Source organism: Dermochelys coriacea, chromosome 5 (assembly GCF_009764565.3).
Source record: "Dermochelys coriacea isolate rDerCor1 chromosome 5, rDerCor1.pri.v4, whole genome shotgun sequence".
In the NCBI taxonomy this organism is placed as follows: domain Eukaryota; kingdom Metazoa; phylum Chordata; order Testudines; family Dermochelyidae; genus Dermochelys; species Dermochelys coriacea.
Window position 1 is genome coordinate 6180984 of NC_050072.1, and position 18139 is coordinate 6199122.

The window sequence follows — 18139 nt, forward strand, 5'->3', positions numbered from 1 at the left end:
GGCCAAAAGAAATCTGATGAGGTTCAACAAGGACAAGTGCAGAGTCCTGCACTTAAGACGGAAGAATCCCATGCACCGCTACAGACTAGGGACCGAATGGCTCGGCAGCAGTTCTGCAGAAAAGGACCTAGGGGTTACAGTGGACGAGAAGCTGGATATGAGTCAACAGTGTTCCCTTGTTGTCAAGAAGGCTAACGGCATAAGTAGGAGCATTGCCAGCAGATCGAGGGATGTGATCGTTCCCCTCTATTCAACATTGGTGAGGCCTCATCTGGAGTACTGTGTCTAGTTTTGGGCCCCACACTACAAGAAGGATGTGGAAAAATTGGAAAGAGTCCAGCAGAGGGCAACAAAAATGATTAGGGGGCTGGAACACATGACTTATGAAGAGAGGCTGAGGGAACTGGATTGTTTAGTCTGCAGAAAAAAAGAATGAGGGGGGATTTGATAGCTGCTTTCAACTACCTGAAAGGGGGTTCCAAAGAGGATGGATCTAGACTGTTCTCAATGGTAGCAGATGGCAGAACAAGGAGTAATGGTCTCAAGTTGCAGTGGGGGAGGTTTAGGTTGGATATTAGGAAAAACTTTTACTATGAAGGTGGTGAAGCACTGGAAGGGGTTACCTAGGGAGGTGGTGGAATCTCCTTCCTTTGAGGTTTTTAAGGTCAGGCTTGACAAAGCCCTGGCTGGGATGATTTAGTTGGGGATTTGTTCTGCTTTGAGCAGGGGGTTGGACTAGATGACCTCCTGAGGTCCCTTCCAACCCTGATATTCTATGATTCTTCAATACTTTGGCTGGCTGTCAGAGAACAGTGAGTTTCATTGACATATTGATCATCTGTTCATGTCCTTTTTCCTTTGGCGCGCCTGTACAGTATTTCCTGAAAATTTGGCGGTGCTTTCGTGATTGCCTTGATCTCAGTCCAATTCACCTTGAGCTTCTCAGGCTAAGATCTGCCAAATAATGGTGGATACTTCCCTTCAATCACAGGCAAGGGTAAAACGACTGACTGTCCATCTAGCTGAACTTTCACCTGCAGTATCCATTTTGGGACTTTTTTCCCCAGTATAAGTCTTCAAAACTGTGATGATTCCTTCTAGGGGAATTTCTGACAAACTTCTAGTGATAGGTAGATGCAGAAATCAGTGAACCAGCAGCTCCAGTATCAAGCTTCATGCTTGTAGGAAATTCTTCGATCATGGGTGTAACCCAGATTCCATCTCTGACTCCAGCTTCTGATAACATGTGTAATATTAGGACTTGGTCAGTGTCTCAAGAGTGCTTGCATCTTCCCCACATTATGAATTCCTGACTTTGATCCTTTCTTAGGTTCAGTCATCACAGGTGTCTTCTTGGATATATGGTTATTCTGTGTTGCTGGTAGCAGAACTGTGTGACAAATCATGGTGATGTGTCCTTTCTTCTGGCACTTTCTTCAAATAACCTGATGTGCCCAGCAATTCTCCTCAGAGTGTACAGTTTGCACAAAACAGCCACATGGAAATTCCTTACATTTCCATGGTCTTCTCTCTCATTGATGTTGGAGGTAAACTTCTCAGTTCACACTAAATTCCAGAGAATCGTTCTCTCTGGTCTCCATTGCAACCGCCACCTCAACAGTCTTCTTGAATGTAAGCGCTGATACAGTCAGTAACTTCTTCTGGACCTGATCATTGTGTAATCCATAGACTAACTGGTCACACAGGGCATCACTTAATGTTTGTCTCAACTGACAGTGCTCTGACGACTTCCTTAAAGCAGCAACAAACTGTGCTCCTGACTCTCCATTTCCCTGATGAAACCAACACCATTCTGCTATCACTGATGGGTTAGGAGAAAAATGTTCCCGCATTGCTGCAGTAATTGCAGTGTACATGGCAGTTCCAGACACAGATGGAGACAACAGGCCATGTGGAAGTCTGTATGCCTTCCGACCCATCACTGTCAGTAAGGCTGAAAATGGTTGTCCGTTTGGAATGGTGTTGCAAGTTACAAATTGCTCAAAACATTTGAGGTATGCCACCCACGATTCATGGTTTTTGTTGAACTCATCAATGTTGCCTGCAGAAAAGCACCATTCCTCTGTTCTATTGTTGGACTTCATGCCTCCTGGAATCCTTTTCCACTGGGACTTCTTTAAAAAAAAATCTATGCACCATCTACGCTCAATCACCCTCCACTGGCTATGTGTTTGCCACATTCCTTTGGCTGCCTTTGTACTTGGGCTGCCTCTGTTGGCTATAGACCCTCAGTGCAGGCTAAGCTATTTCTCTGCCTGCATGCTTGCACGTGGTCAGGCACTATGGCTGTCTGCTTACTTTGCACAAGCTCTGGACAGCAGCCTATTCCTTTATTCTGTCTTTATTTGCCTACTTCTCCCTCTCTAGCTAGCTGACTCACGCTGTCCCAGCAGCAAAAGCAGCAGCCTGCCGCCCTGTGCCTCTAGGTGAACATCCGTCCCCTTTTTAAAAAAATATTATTTGCTTACTTCTTCTTGCAGGGGAAACTCTGTTCCTTCATAGAACAGAAATGCTGCGCTGCCAAATGTTATCTCTCTGGAGCCAGCGGAGAAGGAGCTAGACAGACAGGGAGCGGATGGAAGTACAGCTATCTGCTCTGATGGGTTTATTGCTGGGGCTGCAAAAGTGAAACTAACATGAAAGTGAGGCATTGCACTGGGGAGGGGAGCATGCTCAAACTTTTAAAGGGACAGGACATCACAGATACCTTGCCTTCAGCTAAACACTTCAAGGACAGAAGTTACTATTGGAGAAGAGGAGCATCCACAGGAACAACACCTTCTCTTCTAGCTCTCCTTCCTTTCTTTAGACCCTCCGTTCTCCTTGCCCATCCATATTATCCTTGACTCTGAATTCTCCTCATTCCTCTTCTGTGTCTGCAATTCTGCTTCTGAGAAAGTGCCCTGTCTTGACTACACTGCTTCTGACTTTCCCATTCATGCCTTTCTCCTCTAATGTTAGCAAATGTATTGTAAGGAATAATTCTGCATCAGCTAGTGGTGGGAGGATCTGATAGGTATTTTCTGCCTCTAACTGAAGTGTTAACAGAGTGCTACCCTCTCATACACCCAAAGAAGTGTTACCACAAGGCCCTCCAATCTTGAGCAATGCCTCTGGGTCTCCATTCATTTCAAAATCCTGTGAAAAGCAGCCTTGCTTGTTTTGAATACCCTTCATGGATTTGCATCACCTTCCTCATGCATCTTGTCTCTCTATTTCTCTTTCTGCCCTCTCTGTTCGTCTAGCCCTGGCTTTTTGTCCTGCCACGTAATCTTGCTACAGTTAGTGCAAGAGTCTTCTCTTCTGCAGCTTCTGTATCTCCCCACCACATTGCCTTTCCGTCTCATTTCCAATTTCAGCTGAAAGCATCTTTCTTCTCCCTTGCCTGTACCTCTTGATTTTTCCCTCCCTATGCTATTAACTCTCACACACTAGCTGAGCATGTCTTTGCTCCCCTTATAAGGGATATATGGAACAGATGTGTCTTGAATGATGAATAACTAATTATACCTTCTGGCCCTTAAAATAAAAATATTAGAAAAGCTATTCACCTCTTTCAATCCCAAAATAGGATCCACCAATGAAGACAAGAAAATGTTTCATAACACGTGAGACACTTTGTCCAAGGGATCAGCAAAGTTTGGGTAGTCCGCTACCCCATTACAGAAATGAACATGGCTAACCGAGGGTATTGCTAATAATTGAAGCAAGAATCTCTCATAATTTGCACATGTATAAACCTCTGGTTGTGTCTACATTTGAGTGGTGAACTGTTGATTATACGTTAAAGTGGTTCTGGGTGAATTAATAAATTGTTGGTTGATTAAGAATAAGCAAGTGTCCTGGTTTGAGCAATACTGTTCAGGTTGAAAGCTGACCTGGAAAGAACCCAGTGTTAGACGAGAAAGCAAATGCTTCCTGGACTCAATAAAAAGGGGTTAGGTTATCCTATTAGATTCTGTTATAGACTGGCAAGCCTAGTTTGTTAGATTTCAGCTTTAAAATCTAACGGGCACCCTGGCAAATTCATAAATTGACCCCCCTTTTCATGTTTACGCCCTCTAGTGGCTGGACCGCATAGAAATTGAATTCTGCCTTGAAGCTAATAGATCTGATCTGAGCCAGTAGAAGCTCATGTTGTTTAGATCTAGGTTCAATTCATGCAGACGAGCCCTCCAATCAGGGGCAATGTTACAAGTTTTGGCCCATCTGAGAATTTGGATGAACTTCCTCAGTCACTTGGCTGTGACTAAACACCTTTGGAGAGCCACTACCATTGGGGTTTTGTGGCTGCTCTCGAAAGTTTGTTAAGAGGTATGCATCTCTATAGCAAGACCCTTGCCCAATTTCATTTGGGGTTACCCACTTCAGAAGGGGTAATCAGTTGTGAAATGTACTAACGAGCCTCAGAGAGGTTATTTCAGCGTATCAGTGCCAACTGGATGGCAAGAGGGTGAGAACTGGGAAGCTGCTTTCATATCTATTGTTTACCTCTGGAATAACCGTATTATCTAATATGGACACATTGAAGGACACAGTTTTTAATGAGGAACTCTCTATAAATTAAAATAAAATGTTTGTTGTATTGCTTTATGTTATTGTAGCACTCCCAAGACAAACAACGTGGATGCTTTAGCAACCTACCTGGGGTCATTTAGGTGCAAACACAGCAATGCTCCTGAATAGCTGCCCTGTTTTTAAGAGGAACCAGTTCCAAATATTGCTGAATAGAGTTTAGCCTTGACGCTGTAATTACTGATTGTAATTTTTGAGCAAATGCAGCGATTAGTTATTGTAGTTTTCCATCAGTGCATTATATTGTGTGCCAATCTTAGTATAAGATTGGTATTGAATTTGCAGCTCACAAAACAGAAATTAGTAGTTTAAAATAATAAAGTGATTAGTAATTTGAAAGGACAGTCGGGTTAAAAAATGATAGGCCAAAAAAGAAAACACATTTCTTTACTGGCTTTATTAGCACCGTAGATAATAAAAACAGAGAGAATTAGTCCCTCTGAATCAATTTCATTTTTCATGTGTTCACACAAAGCCTGGCTTGCAAACACACTGGGAGGGAATGTTTAATCCAAGTCATCACTGGAATTATAAAAAAGGAAGGAATTCCTGGAAACATTTTGGTTGATCTAAGGTTTTTCCAGTGCCCAATGTTAGGCCTTTCCAAATGAAGCTGCACTGAAATAAGCACCTCTTTGCTCAACTGCATTAAGACTGGAGGTATTGCATCAACATAGTCACACCAATGCAACTTTCTGTAAATTAGGCAAACCTTAAATGATGACTAAGGGATGGATAAGATAACAGTCAGTACAGGAGGGAAAGGAATTGTTTTTTATGGGCCTAGGAGGTATAACTACAAGTAATGGGATTAGATTGTACTAAGGGACGTTTAGGTGGATTATCATGATTAACATCCTAACAGTAAGATCAATGAGTGTGTGCAATAGTCTCTTAAAGGAAGTGGTACAAGTCTCATGACTTGGGACATTTAAAGGTAGATTGGACAAATGAAGATTCAGTCAAAACTGCAGTTTCATGGAATCATAGAATTGTAGGACTGGAAAAAAACTCGAGAGGTCATCTGAGCCAGTCCCCGGGACTGAGGCAGGATTTAATATTATCTAGACCATCCCAGACAGGTGTTTGTCCAACCTGTTCTTAAAAACCTCCAATGACAGAGATTCCACAACCTCCCTAGGTAATTTGTTCTGGTGCTTAACTATCCTGACAGTTAGGAAGTTTTCTTAATGTCTAACTAAATCTCCCTTGTTGCAATTTAAGACCATTACTTCTTGTCCTGTCCTCAGTGGTTAAGAAGAACAATTTATCACTCTCCTCTTTATAACAACCTTTTTACATTGAAGTCATCTGAAGTCACAAATAGAGTTGATCAAAAATTTTCCATCAAAACTTTTTTTCCAGTGGAAAAATTGGGTTTTTGACTAAACCAACATTTCCACAAATAGCGTCTGCTTTCCTCAACCCTGTTTGTTTTTCATTGGAGAAGTGAAAACCTGAAAACCGAACAGTTTTGTCTGGACACTGAAATATTTTTTGGGGAGGTTGGTTTTCTGACAAAAAGTTGAAATTTTCTGCAGACTGTCCCCCTTCTCTGCCTATTTCTAAGCACAAGTGTCAAAGCAGACATCAACAAAAGTTTGCAAGTCTGAATGCCCCAGCCTTCTGTATTTCCCCTGATATATCAGACAGGGCAGAATGATCCCAACAGTGCATTCGCCAATGCTTTGCTGATGGGGTTTTTCTTCACTTCCCTCTGGAGACTCTCCACAGCCAAAACGGTATCAGCATCAGTAAGTTTTTTCTTGCTACTCCACCTACATTTACCTTTGCTCAGTTTCACTGCATTACTCCTGGCTGGCCCACTCTAATCCACCCCTCTTCACCTTGAGCATTAATAATATTCCCAGCAGAGGAGGCTACAAGGTGGTCAGTAACACTTTTCTGATGATTAATCACCACAATGAAGCCACATTGGGGTAATGGGAAGGTTCTCCAGCCATATGCACTGCTCTGGGTAATTGCTTTGCTGAGTTAGGGTGAAATTCACCCCTGCGCAGTGGGCCAGCATGAGTCCTCTGCACCAATGTATGTTAGCTCTTTACACAGAGCTGAGTATCACCACTAGTGACCAGACAGAACTACGGCACTAGGGCTGTATGAATGAGGGAGACCTACAAAAAACCTAAAGCTTGGTGCCATATAAAATGTCCCATAGAAAGAAACAGACAGCAAAACCCTTCTTTACAAGAGGGAGATGCTGTACTTTAAAAACTGCCTGTGAATTAAGTGAGACAGTCTCTGTCCATACAAAAGAGACATGGCAGATCTGAGGGGTTCACCTTGTAGTGTGATGGGTATAATATGGGGGATATCAAGACTTCCTTTCTTACCACCCTTTGTCTGTCTTGTCTATTTAGACTGTAAGCTCTTAGGGGCAGGAACGGTCTCTTACTATGTATTTGTACAGAGCTTAGCACAACTAGGCCCTGATCTCAGTTGGGATCTCCTGTATTGCCAACTTTAAGTGGTTAAAAATCACAACTCAGACCTCAAAAATCATCAGATTTTTTTTTAAAATGACACATTTTGGGTACTTTTTCTTTGCCTTCAGGTTTCTAAGCCTTTAGGGTACACTCTGCTCAAGTTTCCTAGCTTTTCTCTGCAACTATGAGGGCTAGAAATGTACTTAAAAACAATACAACCCCCCCAACAAATGCAAACAAGTAAACGAACAATCCCCACCCACCAAAACGGAGCTTCTCACATAATCACAGGACTCCCGGAGGTGGGGCTTTACCTAACACCAAATATTGTGAGATTTGTGATACAATTATGAGAGAGGGCAACCTGGAGATTCAGGCCTCTAGGCAGTGTTGAACGGTTACTATTTCTCCCAACTTACTATGGTGGCTAGGGCAATGGGCAGTGGGGGTGGGGCTAGTGTGTGTCCACATGTCCGTGGCTGGATAATATGGAGTGGCTATTGCTCTCACTATTAGCAATATGCCTGCAGTGGCTTTGTAGAGTTATGTTCTTGCTCATATGCTTGTCCCTTAGGTACTGTAATCTGCACCTACAATTTTGCGGTAATCCACTGCTCTTAAGAATGCCACTCCTTATTTTTCCATTATTTCATGCATTTACGATCTGACAGACACATAAAGTTATCTCAGCCCCCATTCCTATGGGGAGATTTGTAATAGAACATATTGATTGTGGCCTCAAGCGATCCTCTTTTGTTTCTTCTGCTTTCTTTCCCCCCCTTCCTTTTGGTACACCCTTTGGAATGAGAAAGAACCGAGCAAACAGAAGGCAGCCATTTTGGAAGCGTTCTGCCACCTGAAGCCTTCTGGGTTTCGCTCACGGCGGCTTGTGATCTTATCTCCCCCATGCCAGCAAAAAATTTTTGAAGTGTTTGACAGCAACTTTAGCGCATTAGTGAGGAAAACAAAGGACTTTACATCAATGTGGCCTAAACCAAATCGGGTCATAAAAGGGAGATTAGATAAAACATAGATTCATAGATTCATAGATACTAAGGTCAGAAGGGACCATTCTGATCATCTAGTCCGACCTCCTGCACAGCGCATGAATCCAGCATGAGAATTATTTGAGTGACAAGAGGATTTTTTTATTGGGAGGGGAGGGGGGAAAAGAAAATATCCTTGTGTTATCCATTCAGGCTGGATTTAGCTCAAATTTCTGCTGGCCACCTCCTAATTTTGTAAAGGAGTCCAATAAAACAAATGTTTCTGCTGGAAAGTTGCCAGTTCAGAAAGGTTCTTAAGCATATGTAGCTGCACTGACGTCAATAAGATGGCTTGTGTGCTTACAGCTAGGTGTAAAATTAAGTATCTTAATGAACTGAGTCTGAAAAAACCCGTTACCCAGGCTACTAGATAATGTTCTGTTCGTTCAGTGTGTTGGTTACCTCACAACTTTGCAGTATCTATCTATCTTTGCCTCCCTGCCTTTTGGTCCCTATCACGGATGTCTTTAGGAATCTTGTTGCTGTGACAGTGCTACATACTGATTGGCCTCCAATGAGTATGCTTAACTGATGGTACCTCTTATTCCCTCTGTAGCAGAGATGGGCCTAAAACAGGATCTGAATCTCCATGACACCTCCTGGCCATGGAATGTCTTCCCCGTTCTAGCTTGCCAAACTACCACCTTCATTTCATTCCAACCCCTCCCCAAGATGCACTTCTTCAATGATCACAAGAGGCCCCATTCTCAGAAAGGCAGCCTTCCTTTCCACCGGTGCCCACCACAATTCAACCATAGCTGCATATGAGGCAGACAAAGGCACACATCATTCACATCTGCACCCACTTTTCTTTCTGTTAGGTGCAAAATTGGAAGTGTAAATTTTGCCGGCGCAAACTTCTCCTGCTACAAGCAAGCTGGTCCTCAGCTCTGTCAACATTTACAACCAGGAATGAGGCAATTAGAAAATAATGATTGTTTGTTTATTTAGGAGGCATCCAGTCAGGATTAGGGCCCCCTGTGCTGGGCACCCTCCCCCCCATAATTACAGGTGCTATAGGCAGAGGTTGGAGTAGATTGGATGGTAACAGCTGACCCAGTTTTACTGAAAAACCTGAGAGAAGCCCAGTTAAAACCTGGACTGTGAGGGAGGCTAAGGTACTCAACAATTAGAATACTCTGAGCAGAAGTGTTGTTTCTGCTCCACAGAAGCCAAGGCAGAAAATAAGCTCTGAAGGACCGAGTAGATTTCTGACTCCACCTTGTTTCTCAGGATCAGACAATTACTTTTTGTATAATTTATTAGTAAAAACCACTTGCCCTACCCAGGAGCAGCCCCCTTATAATAAGTCAGTGTATGCAGCTCAGCCCTCATGATTAGCCTTATCACGACAAACCGGTGTATGCAGCCCAGTGCTTAAGAGCCACCCTACAATAACAAACCAGTGTGCACAGCCCAGGGCTCATGATTCACCTATAACAACGAACAAGTGTGTATACTTTAGCACTCAGAACTACCTTACAATTCTAAGCCAGTGTGCACCGCTCAGCATTCAGGGTGAGATTTTCAAAATTCAGTGGAACTTGCACTCCTAAATCTCTTAGATGCAACTGAAAAATCTCTTAGGAGCACCGGTGTACTGGGTGAAGAAATTAGCGTGCATGCCCCCAGCACCTGCAATAAGAAGCCAGCATGTGCACAGGATGATGAAGCAAAAAAGCATTTGGATATGGAAACCTCTTTCAGTTTCAAGCTTCCAAGGGGCCTTGTCGTAACCAAGGAAAAGAAAAGGTATTTTAAAAAGGGTGGAAGAATACTTTGGCCATCATCTTTGTATAATTATATACAAAGGAGCTACTAGATTACTGAGACTGCATCTTTCTTGAGACATTATCGCCCTGAGAGATTCAAATGACCTGTGTGAAATTAACATGGTCAACTAATGCATTTATGGAGAGGGAGTTTCTTAATCCACTTCATGTCTTGCCTCCAGTGCATTGATTCTTGAGGGAACAGAGTTTTGCCATGAAGACTAGAATACGGTATAATTAGTGATATTCTCCATATCAATTAAAGATGGAGAACTGGGACTAGAACAGCCTGGAAGGTTGGCGAAGGTCAAATCTGAGCAATTGATGGTTGACCCCTAATTCTGTGATGGCCTGAATCAAAATTTTAGATCCCTAAACCCCCCAATGTTGGAAAAGTTTGGAAATCCAAAACTGATCTTTGCAGTTCAGGTACATCTTTGGTACTGGCCTTCTAATAGAAACTTGCAGATAGCTTTAACTACGGAATGGATGGCTACTTCTTCTCCATAATAAATCACTCATCCATATATATTTTCCTAGGACCTATTTACTGGGGAAACCAGCCAATGCATAACATTTTGGGACCAGTGGGAGAGGAGCTGAGTGGAGTTATGGATGGTCACCAAGAAGAAGAGCAATATCCACTCACCAGATCGAGGACAATGGTTTCTACCTTACCATGTGCTGACACACTGTAACTTGCCAAACCATATACCAGGTCATGCCCTTTTTGGAAAGGGATGCCTCTGGCCTTTGAAGATAGGAACTGAACTATCATCAGTGATGTCTCAATGCCACCATGCTATGCAGGAGCCATCAGAAATACCAGAGTTCTACCAATGCAGCACCAGGCTGGCTGCTTCTGCACCACCTATCAGCATGCGTTTTGTCTTTGATAGCTAAATGGTAGGGCACTATTAGTGTAGTAATTCTGTTACTTTGTGTTGGAGACAAGAAACAGCTGTTGCAGGGACAGAAATGTATACATTTTCAAAAGCACCTAAGTGACTTAGGATCCTACTTCCCATTTTCAAAAATCACGTAAGGCCCAGATCCTCCAGTATTTAGGTGCCTAACTCCCATTGAAATAATTCAATGGGAATTAGGTGCCTAAATACCTTTGAGGATCTTGGTCTTAGAAGCCTAAGTCTCACTGAAAATTCTAAGCACTGATGGGTATAGCTACACTGCACACTGGGGTATGGTGATGCAGGGATAAAAGACCTGCAACATGGCCATGGTTGACTCGGGACAGCTTACTCGTGCTTAGGCTGTAGGGCTAAAAATTGCTGTACAGACATCTGGGCTCAGGCTGGATCCCAACTTCGGGACCCCTCACTCTCACAGGGTCCCAGAACTTGGTTTCTAGGCCAAGTCCAAATGTCTACACAGCAATTTTTAGCCCCACAGTCCAATCCCCGTGAGTCCAAGTCAGCTGACCCAGACCAGCCAGGGTTTTTTAATCCCTGTGTAGATGAAACCTAAGCCTGGGTTCTGACTCGGGTTTGAACCCAAGCCCCACATCCATCCACACACAAATCAGTTGGACTCAGGTCAGTAAGCACTCAGGACCCAAGTTATATAACTCATAATAGGGGGGCGGTTCAGAACCCAAGTCCTGCTGTGACTTGGGTCCATGCCCGGGTGAACACAGCTCAAGCCAGAAGGTCTGCTTAGGGCAGTGTGGAGGTGTTAACATGGCTGTGAGACCCAGGTCCAGCAGTTGTAAATCCAAGTTTACAATGCAGTGTGGATGACCATGTGCAGACTTGGAAGAGGACAGTCCACAAGCCCAGGTCCTGTAGATCCGTGTTTACAATGCAGTGTAGACATACCCTGTGTGACTTCTGAAAATGGGACACTTAGGATCTTTCGAAAAGTTTACCCAAAGCCTAGACTCCATTTTGCTGCCGGGGCAGGCTTAAATTCCACCAAAAGAAGTGAGTTGTGCTGATATTTTTGGCACTGTTGTACGTGCTTAGAAATTCCCTTAGCGTACCAACTTTGCTGCCTCCCAACAGAAAACAATTTATTGTCCAGGAGGCTAATCCTGAGGTCATTATTCCGTTTTTAACCAAGTCCTCACTCCAGCAAAGCTGCTGTTGGCTTCAGTGGGAGTTTTATCTGAGTAAGGAATTAACAGAAGCTGAGGGAGGACATGAACATGGATTCCTTTATCCATTTCTCTAGTTCAGCAAGGAAGATATTAGAGGCTATTTAGGTGTCAAGGAGACCTATTTACAGGACTTTGTCTTGCTGAGATGAAACTGGATACAGACTATACCATATGAAGAATGAAAAATGCTTTGGAACGTTTGCAACATAGAGCTACTGCTATATACGCCGGACTGGTCCAACTGCTTGGAATTAAACTGCAGCCTGGTTCCCACCTCTTAATTACAGTTTGTCTTCGGCCTCAGAATCCTTTCTATGGTTGAGCAGGTGACCGGAACAGCTGCTATCCTCCCTAGTGGTCAGGAAAACTCATCATAGTCACGTGATGCCACAGGGAGGAGGACATTGGCCCGTCTCACATTTAGCCTCTTTCTACCAAAATGCACACACAAACAATTCCTGTTTTGTGTGCATGTGTGCGTGTGGTGGTGTGGCTCTAGCCAGAGACCTAGTGGAAAAGATAGAAGCCAGAGAGTTGCAGAACTAATCTTTAGGGTCCACAACACAGACTCTGTACAACAACAGGTGACGTCCCCTCCCCCGTGCGGTTACCTGTGCTAGTCATGTGTGTCCAGCGGTTCCCACAACCCTTCAGTAGGGACGGTTAGCATCCTTCGGCCTCTTCAGCTGCACCTTCAGCCTCTTCATGCCAATCTGGAAACCATTCATAGCCTGGATGGCAGCCTGGGCACTGGCGGGGTTGTCAAAACTCACAAACCCTGTCAAAACATGAGGCAAGGCGGGGGGTTTAACAAACCGAAGGGGGCTGCAGCACTACATGCAAGACCACTTAGAATGAACATGGGGTGGGAGGGGGGCGAGGAAAGGATTAGGGAGGTGGGTGGGAGGGAGGGTGAGGGGAAGATGGTTGCCAATGGGGTGGGTTGTTACAGATCATACTATCTGATCCGAAAGCAGTTCCAGAAATTACACCACACAGAGTCCAGGGTCCTGAGTGTTTGCACCCCAGCATTAATGCACGCAGCTCTGAGGCTATGCCTAACTGCGAGCTGGCACTTGTCATGAGTCATTTTCAAGGCACTTATTCTGTGTGTGTCTCTCTCTCCCAAGGCTGGGTAAATCTGCTTCTTCCACCCTTGATGTTTCTCTCTTATCTTCTCTGCAGCACCTTCTCCTCTCCCTGCTGCATCTATGAATGAGGGAACTTGATATAGCCATAACTACTTGCTTATAATGGCAAAGTAAATATGGGAGAACCCAATGACTTTCCCATGCCAACCTGAGCTGGCTCAAACCCTAGACCATCAGCACTGAAAGCTTGAACAGTTACCACTTGAAGTGAAGGAGCAGCTCCATTAACTAGTAGCCATAGGGGACTCTTATTCACACCTTTGAGGGAGACAAACACCCACCCTTCCCTAATGGGGGTTACATGAGTAGCATGGGTTACTTCGCATAGCATCTAGACAGCACTGAGCTTTGCAAGCAGGCATGTAGAGCTCGCTGTGATGGGAATCACCCTCAGTGACTGGATATGTGAATGGGGTAATTATAAGGGGCTAAGGGGACAACTTTGGGACCAGATGAGCGAGGGCAGGTCAGTTCCCAGCATGCTGGGACAGAGGCAGAGCAGAGATGCAGCTAGACCAAGTCCATGATGTGCTGGAGCAGCCGGCTTAGTTTATGTACTTGGAACAGTGTCTTATTTATTATTTTGTAATGGGGGAGAGTGGAGCTTGTCATTGTGGCCTTGCCCCCAATGGCTGGAGGCCATTATAACGACACGGATGCTAACGGGATTAGCTACTACTTGGGGTCCTACTTTAGGTCCAGCAATAGAAACCTGTGCTTCTGAAGATTGCTGGGAGTTCTGCCCTCCCTTCCGGGTGTACATTTAGCTGGTAACTGGTGTCTGGAGAAGCATGAGGCCACCACAACATGCCAGAAATGCCCCCCATGCTCCAGCCGTGAGCATCCTCATGTGATGTCCACCTCCCTTGGGGCTGTGCATGGATACTGTGTAACAGCCTGGGCTTCAGACAAAACCTTTTAGCCCTCGTTGGTTATCCCCCTACACAGGGCTCTGGCAGCACAAACCATCCAGGGTCTGCTGATAAACAGGGTGAGGCAAAGAGGCAGTTTTAGAACCCCCAGAAGCTAACGGTGAGCCCTTGCTGACAGACACATGCCTGCCCCTGACAATGGAATGGAACGTGGTTTACAGCCCTGCATCTCCATAGGCTCAGAGTCCTCATCAGTGTCTCATCTCTGATCTAATCCTTGCCTATCAGCAAGTCACACACGCTACAGGACTGATTTCTTTCACAAATCACACACAGACACACACACACAAACCAGTCTTAAACCACTCTCTGCCTTTGGCTGTTAATGCAGCTCTGTGAGAGGCCGTGAAATGAATGAAATTAAGGGTTACATCAAGGTGAGATGCTAAGTGAGCGTGGTAGTCACATCTTCAAGTGGCAGTGCTGGGTCAGCACATGGAACTAACTTGTGCTCCCCTCCCCAGCACCAAAGTCAGTAATCAGTTCTTTGTGGAGTTGCCCTTAGAGCACAACATAGATGAGGAGTTTCTGGTATTGCAGTGGTGAAGATGGGAGCAAAGACTTTTGCTTGCCCCTCATGCTTGACATTTGCTTGCCCCTCATTTCTTGATAGAAAACTGGAGTGCAATGATAGGTGAAACTCATGAAAGAGTCAATCAGATCTTGGATGTTGTTACATAACAATTATCCTGCCCCTGGGATCATGGATCAGCCAAGAAGAGGTCTGATAATGTGATGATACTAGGTTGTGTGTGATTGGTTGACTGACTTGTCATTCAATAGGGCCCTGATCCTGCTCCAATGAAGGAGCTAGCAAAGCTCCCATGGACTTCAGTGGAGCAGGAGCAGGCCATGGGAGCCGCAGTGGGTGTATTTCCCTAGATCACTAAGTTGAAATTGCTAGTCACCTGGCCCATGTCTTTGAATGCAGCTCTTAATAAGAGCTGTTTCCCCCCTAACTCTCTTCTAGACTCTCAGTGCTCTTACTCCAGACATGAGAAGAACATGCCTCATTCAGAGTTGGGCTGGTTTCAGCTGGGTAACTACCAACAGTCACGTGTTGAACTACCTCTGAATGTGGGGTTCCACCCTCTCAGCTGTTTCCCTTGCAAAATACATTGTGCCCACCGTTTCTATAGCCCAGGACCCATCTGTCTAGGATTTACATCATGATGTTACAGCGGTGCTAATTAGTGGATGTCTGGGTTGGGCACTCCTGAAGGTGGTGCCCCAGGTGGGAACTTAGTCAAACTCTCACAGACAAGAAACTCCAGCTGCGTGTCAGCAACATGCTCTATTGTGCTGCTTTTCTACAGAGGCAGTGGGATTTAGTGGGATTTGTTTTGCACCAGTACATCTATGCTACACCCAGGGCTTTACACTGGGGTAATGCACTGATGTAGTTATTCCACTGACAGTTTCTCTCACCTGAACAAGCTCAAAGACTTATAATGATGCTACTAAGCCATAGCTTTTACGGTAGACTTCTAAGTGTGACTGTTCTGTGTAACACCACATGGAATACTAAACTATAACAGGTGGCACTTCCAAAGATGATAGAAAAGGTGGTCACCCACCATGTTGCACAGGTGACATAAGGAAAAAAAGCAGGGAGAGGTACCTGGATGTTCTTTGGTATTGGGTATGTACCCTGGGCCAGGCTTAGGTTCTTTAGAATGTCCTTTTTTCAGACTTCTTTCATCAAATGTCACAATTTTCCATTGGTACTTCAGTGCATGGCATGAAAAATGCTCTGCTAGCTAGAAGCTGGTGTGGTATTTCCCAGGAGCAGAGAGCCAGTGTCTCCAGTCTAAAGGTGATCGTATTGGCCGCGAGTGGACTGACGTGCTTGGGAAGCTCTGATACAGGGTGTATAGAGCTGAGTGTGTTATTTCTGGGGGATGCTTTGCAGGATGGTAAGGCAGTTACTCAGACTCCAAATAGCAGAGATGCTCTGGTTCAACTTGAAAGCTGAGATGCCACAGTGCGGGGCGATGGATTGATAGACAACAGTGACTTTTCAGGTCAGATGCCTGCTAGTGGATTAGATAACTGCCATCTCATGCCATTCTTCTTCTGAGGAAATTTTGCAAGCAGGATAATGACAATGAGCAGCTCACGAAAGCTTATGCTCTAATAAATCTGTTAGTCTCTAAGGTGCCACAAGTACTCCTTTTCTTTTTGCGAATACAGACTAACACGGCTGCTACGCTGAAACCTAGAATTTTGCTCTCTATTATTCAAGGGTGAATCCAGAGTAACTCCACCAACTTCAGCAGATCTACTCCAGTTTTAAACTGCCATCACTAAGAGGGGAATTTGGCACAAAAATACGCCTTAAACATTTTACTGAATGTCTTTAATTCTGGGGTCTGCTGCTATTGACTTTAAAGCACAGCTTTAATGCACCACCCATTCTGGTTAACACCCCCTACTTTTTAACATTTCTCCTGCATTGTGGTCCCCACTCTTGAAGGACAAAGAAAGAGAGGGAGAGGTTAAAAAGCTTAAAGCAGTTTCTGTGCATCAGTTAATTAATAAACTGAGAAAGATATGTACCAGTCTGTAGATGGTTGGTAGGAGGACACGGTTTTGTGATAAATCTATTTTATGTTTTTTTTTCAGGGATTTATGTAAAACGGCCGCTCTAATAAATGATTTACCAAGGTAGTAAAGGATCAAGAAATTTGCTAGGACTGCAGCTCGGGGCGTTGAATCTCCCTTGTTCTGCACTTCTTAGCGTATGTGCAACGTGCCTCAAGTGGTACGTGACCAGGATTCATCTCCGAATTTGGTCTGCTGGTTGGATCAGTAGCTTCCCTGGCCAGGGCTGGGTACTGATGGGGAGTGAGATGTGAACGCTGATCCATGCCTCCCTGTTCTGCACTGCACTGCACTTCAAAAGGTTGTCACCTACAGAGTCCCTGGCTTCTCCTGACCCACCTCTCCCGCCTTGACTGTGACATGAACAGTGGGCAGCAACAAGGACAGAATAATGGGGAGCTGGATTTTCCCCATCTCCCATTTCTTTCCCTGGCTGCTGCTTCAGACTGCAGAAAGCTGGGACTCTTAGGGGCTCTCAGAGCACAGCATGCCTTTCCCACCACAGAAACAATCTTGGATGGGTTGTGTCCAGGGCCAGCTCCAGCTTTTTTGCCACCCCAAGGGAAAAAACCCCCAAACCAAGCCAGGTTGAGCTGCCGCCGAAGTGCCGCTGAAGAGGAAGAGAGGGACTGCAGGGCCCACCGCTGAAGACCTGGACGTGCTGCCACGATGACAGATGGAGTGCCGCCCCTTTCTATTGACCACCCCAGGCACCTGCTTCCTTCGCTGGTGCCTGGAGTTGGACCTTGTTGCAATATTGTGGGGTACTAAGAAGGTTGCTTCCTGACTGCTCTTCCATTTAAACCACCCAGATGGGGAGTGGGGAAAATGGGGAAGAGCAGATTACATGTCTACTTCAGCAGTGTACTTGAAGGCTGCTTTGCACCCCAAAACACTTCAGCCTTGATCCTGCAGGTCCTTGCGAGGTGCTGATAAGCACCAGAGTAAACGGTGGCCATGTGTGGGCATGAGTTAGGCTAAGCATTCAGCCCAGTCCTCAGTGGTTGTATGGCAAGTCTCAAAGTCTTGTGTGACCACTCCCTTAGTGGCAGGGTGCAAGGAGAATGGGTGATGTGAGGAGATACAGCCTCAGGCACAATCATCAACATGCAAGCGAGATTCTTGCCTACCTACAGCCACTCTTAGGTTTCCTTCTACTAGGCTGGAATACCATGGTGGCCATCGCAGCAGGCTCTCTTCAGCACGTGATCCTCTGGGCTTTCTGCTCAGCACCAGGCTTGGCGACTGCACAGGGCAGGATCAAGTCCAACATGTATGTAGCCATGCAAACAATGAGACATCACTCAGTTGCTATTAGAGACAGGCCCAAACCCAAACCAGTCCCATTCCTAGAGATCTCAGTAGAGAAGCTGAGGATGGAATGGATATGGAGAGTGACTGAACTCATGCCTACAGATGAACCTTCTAGGACATAGTTATAACGTTGTTAGGGTGACATCTGGGGTGGGGGACGC

The 18139-nt window shown here is 45.0% G+C and overlaps 1 protein-coding gene across 15 annotated transcripts in view; it reads right to left on the reverse strand.

The window, feature by feature from the left end:
- Nucleotides 1-18139, reverse strand: part of CELF4 (CUGBP Elav-like family member 4) — a 904974-nt gene that overhangs the window by 22105 nt on the left and 864730 nt on the right. For all 15 annotated transcript variants that reach the window (XR_006281574.1, XR_005293071.2, XR_005293072.2 and 12 more), the window contains exon 12: nt 12589-12755. Coding sequence is in view for 12 of the 15 variants with exons in the window: in XM_043515021.1 (XP_043370956.1) it covers nt 12628-12755 (128 nt within the window). In the remaining 3 variants the exon portion in view is untranslated. The remainder of the gene's footprint in view (nt 1-12588; nt 12756-18139) is intronic.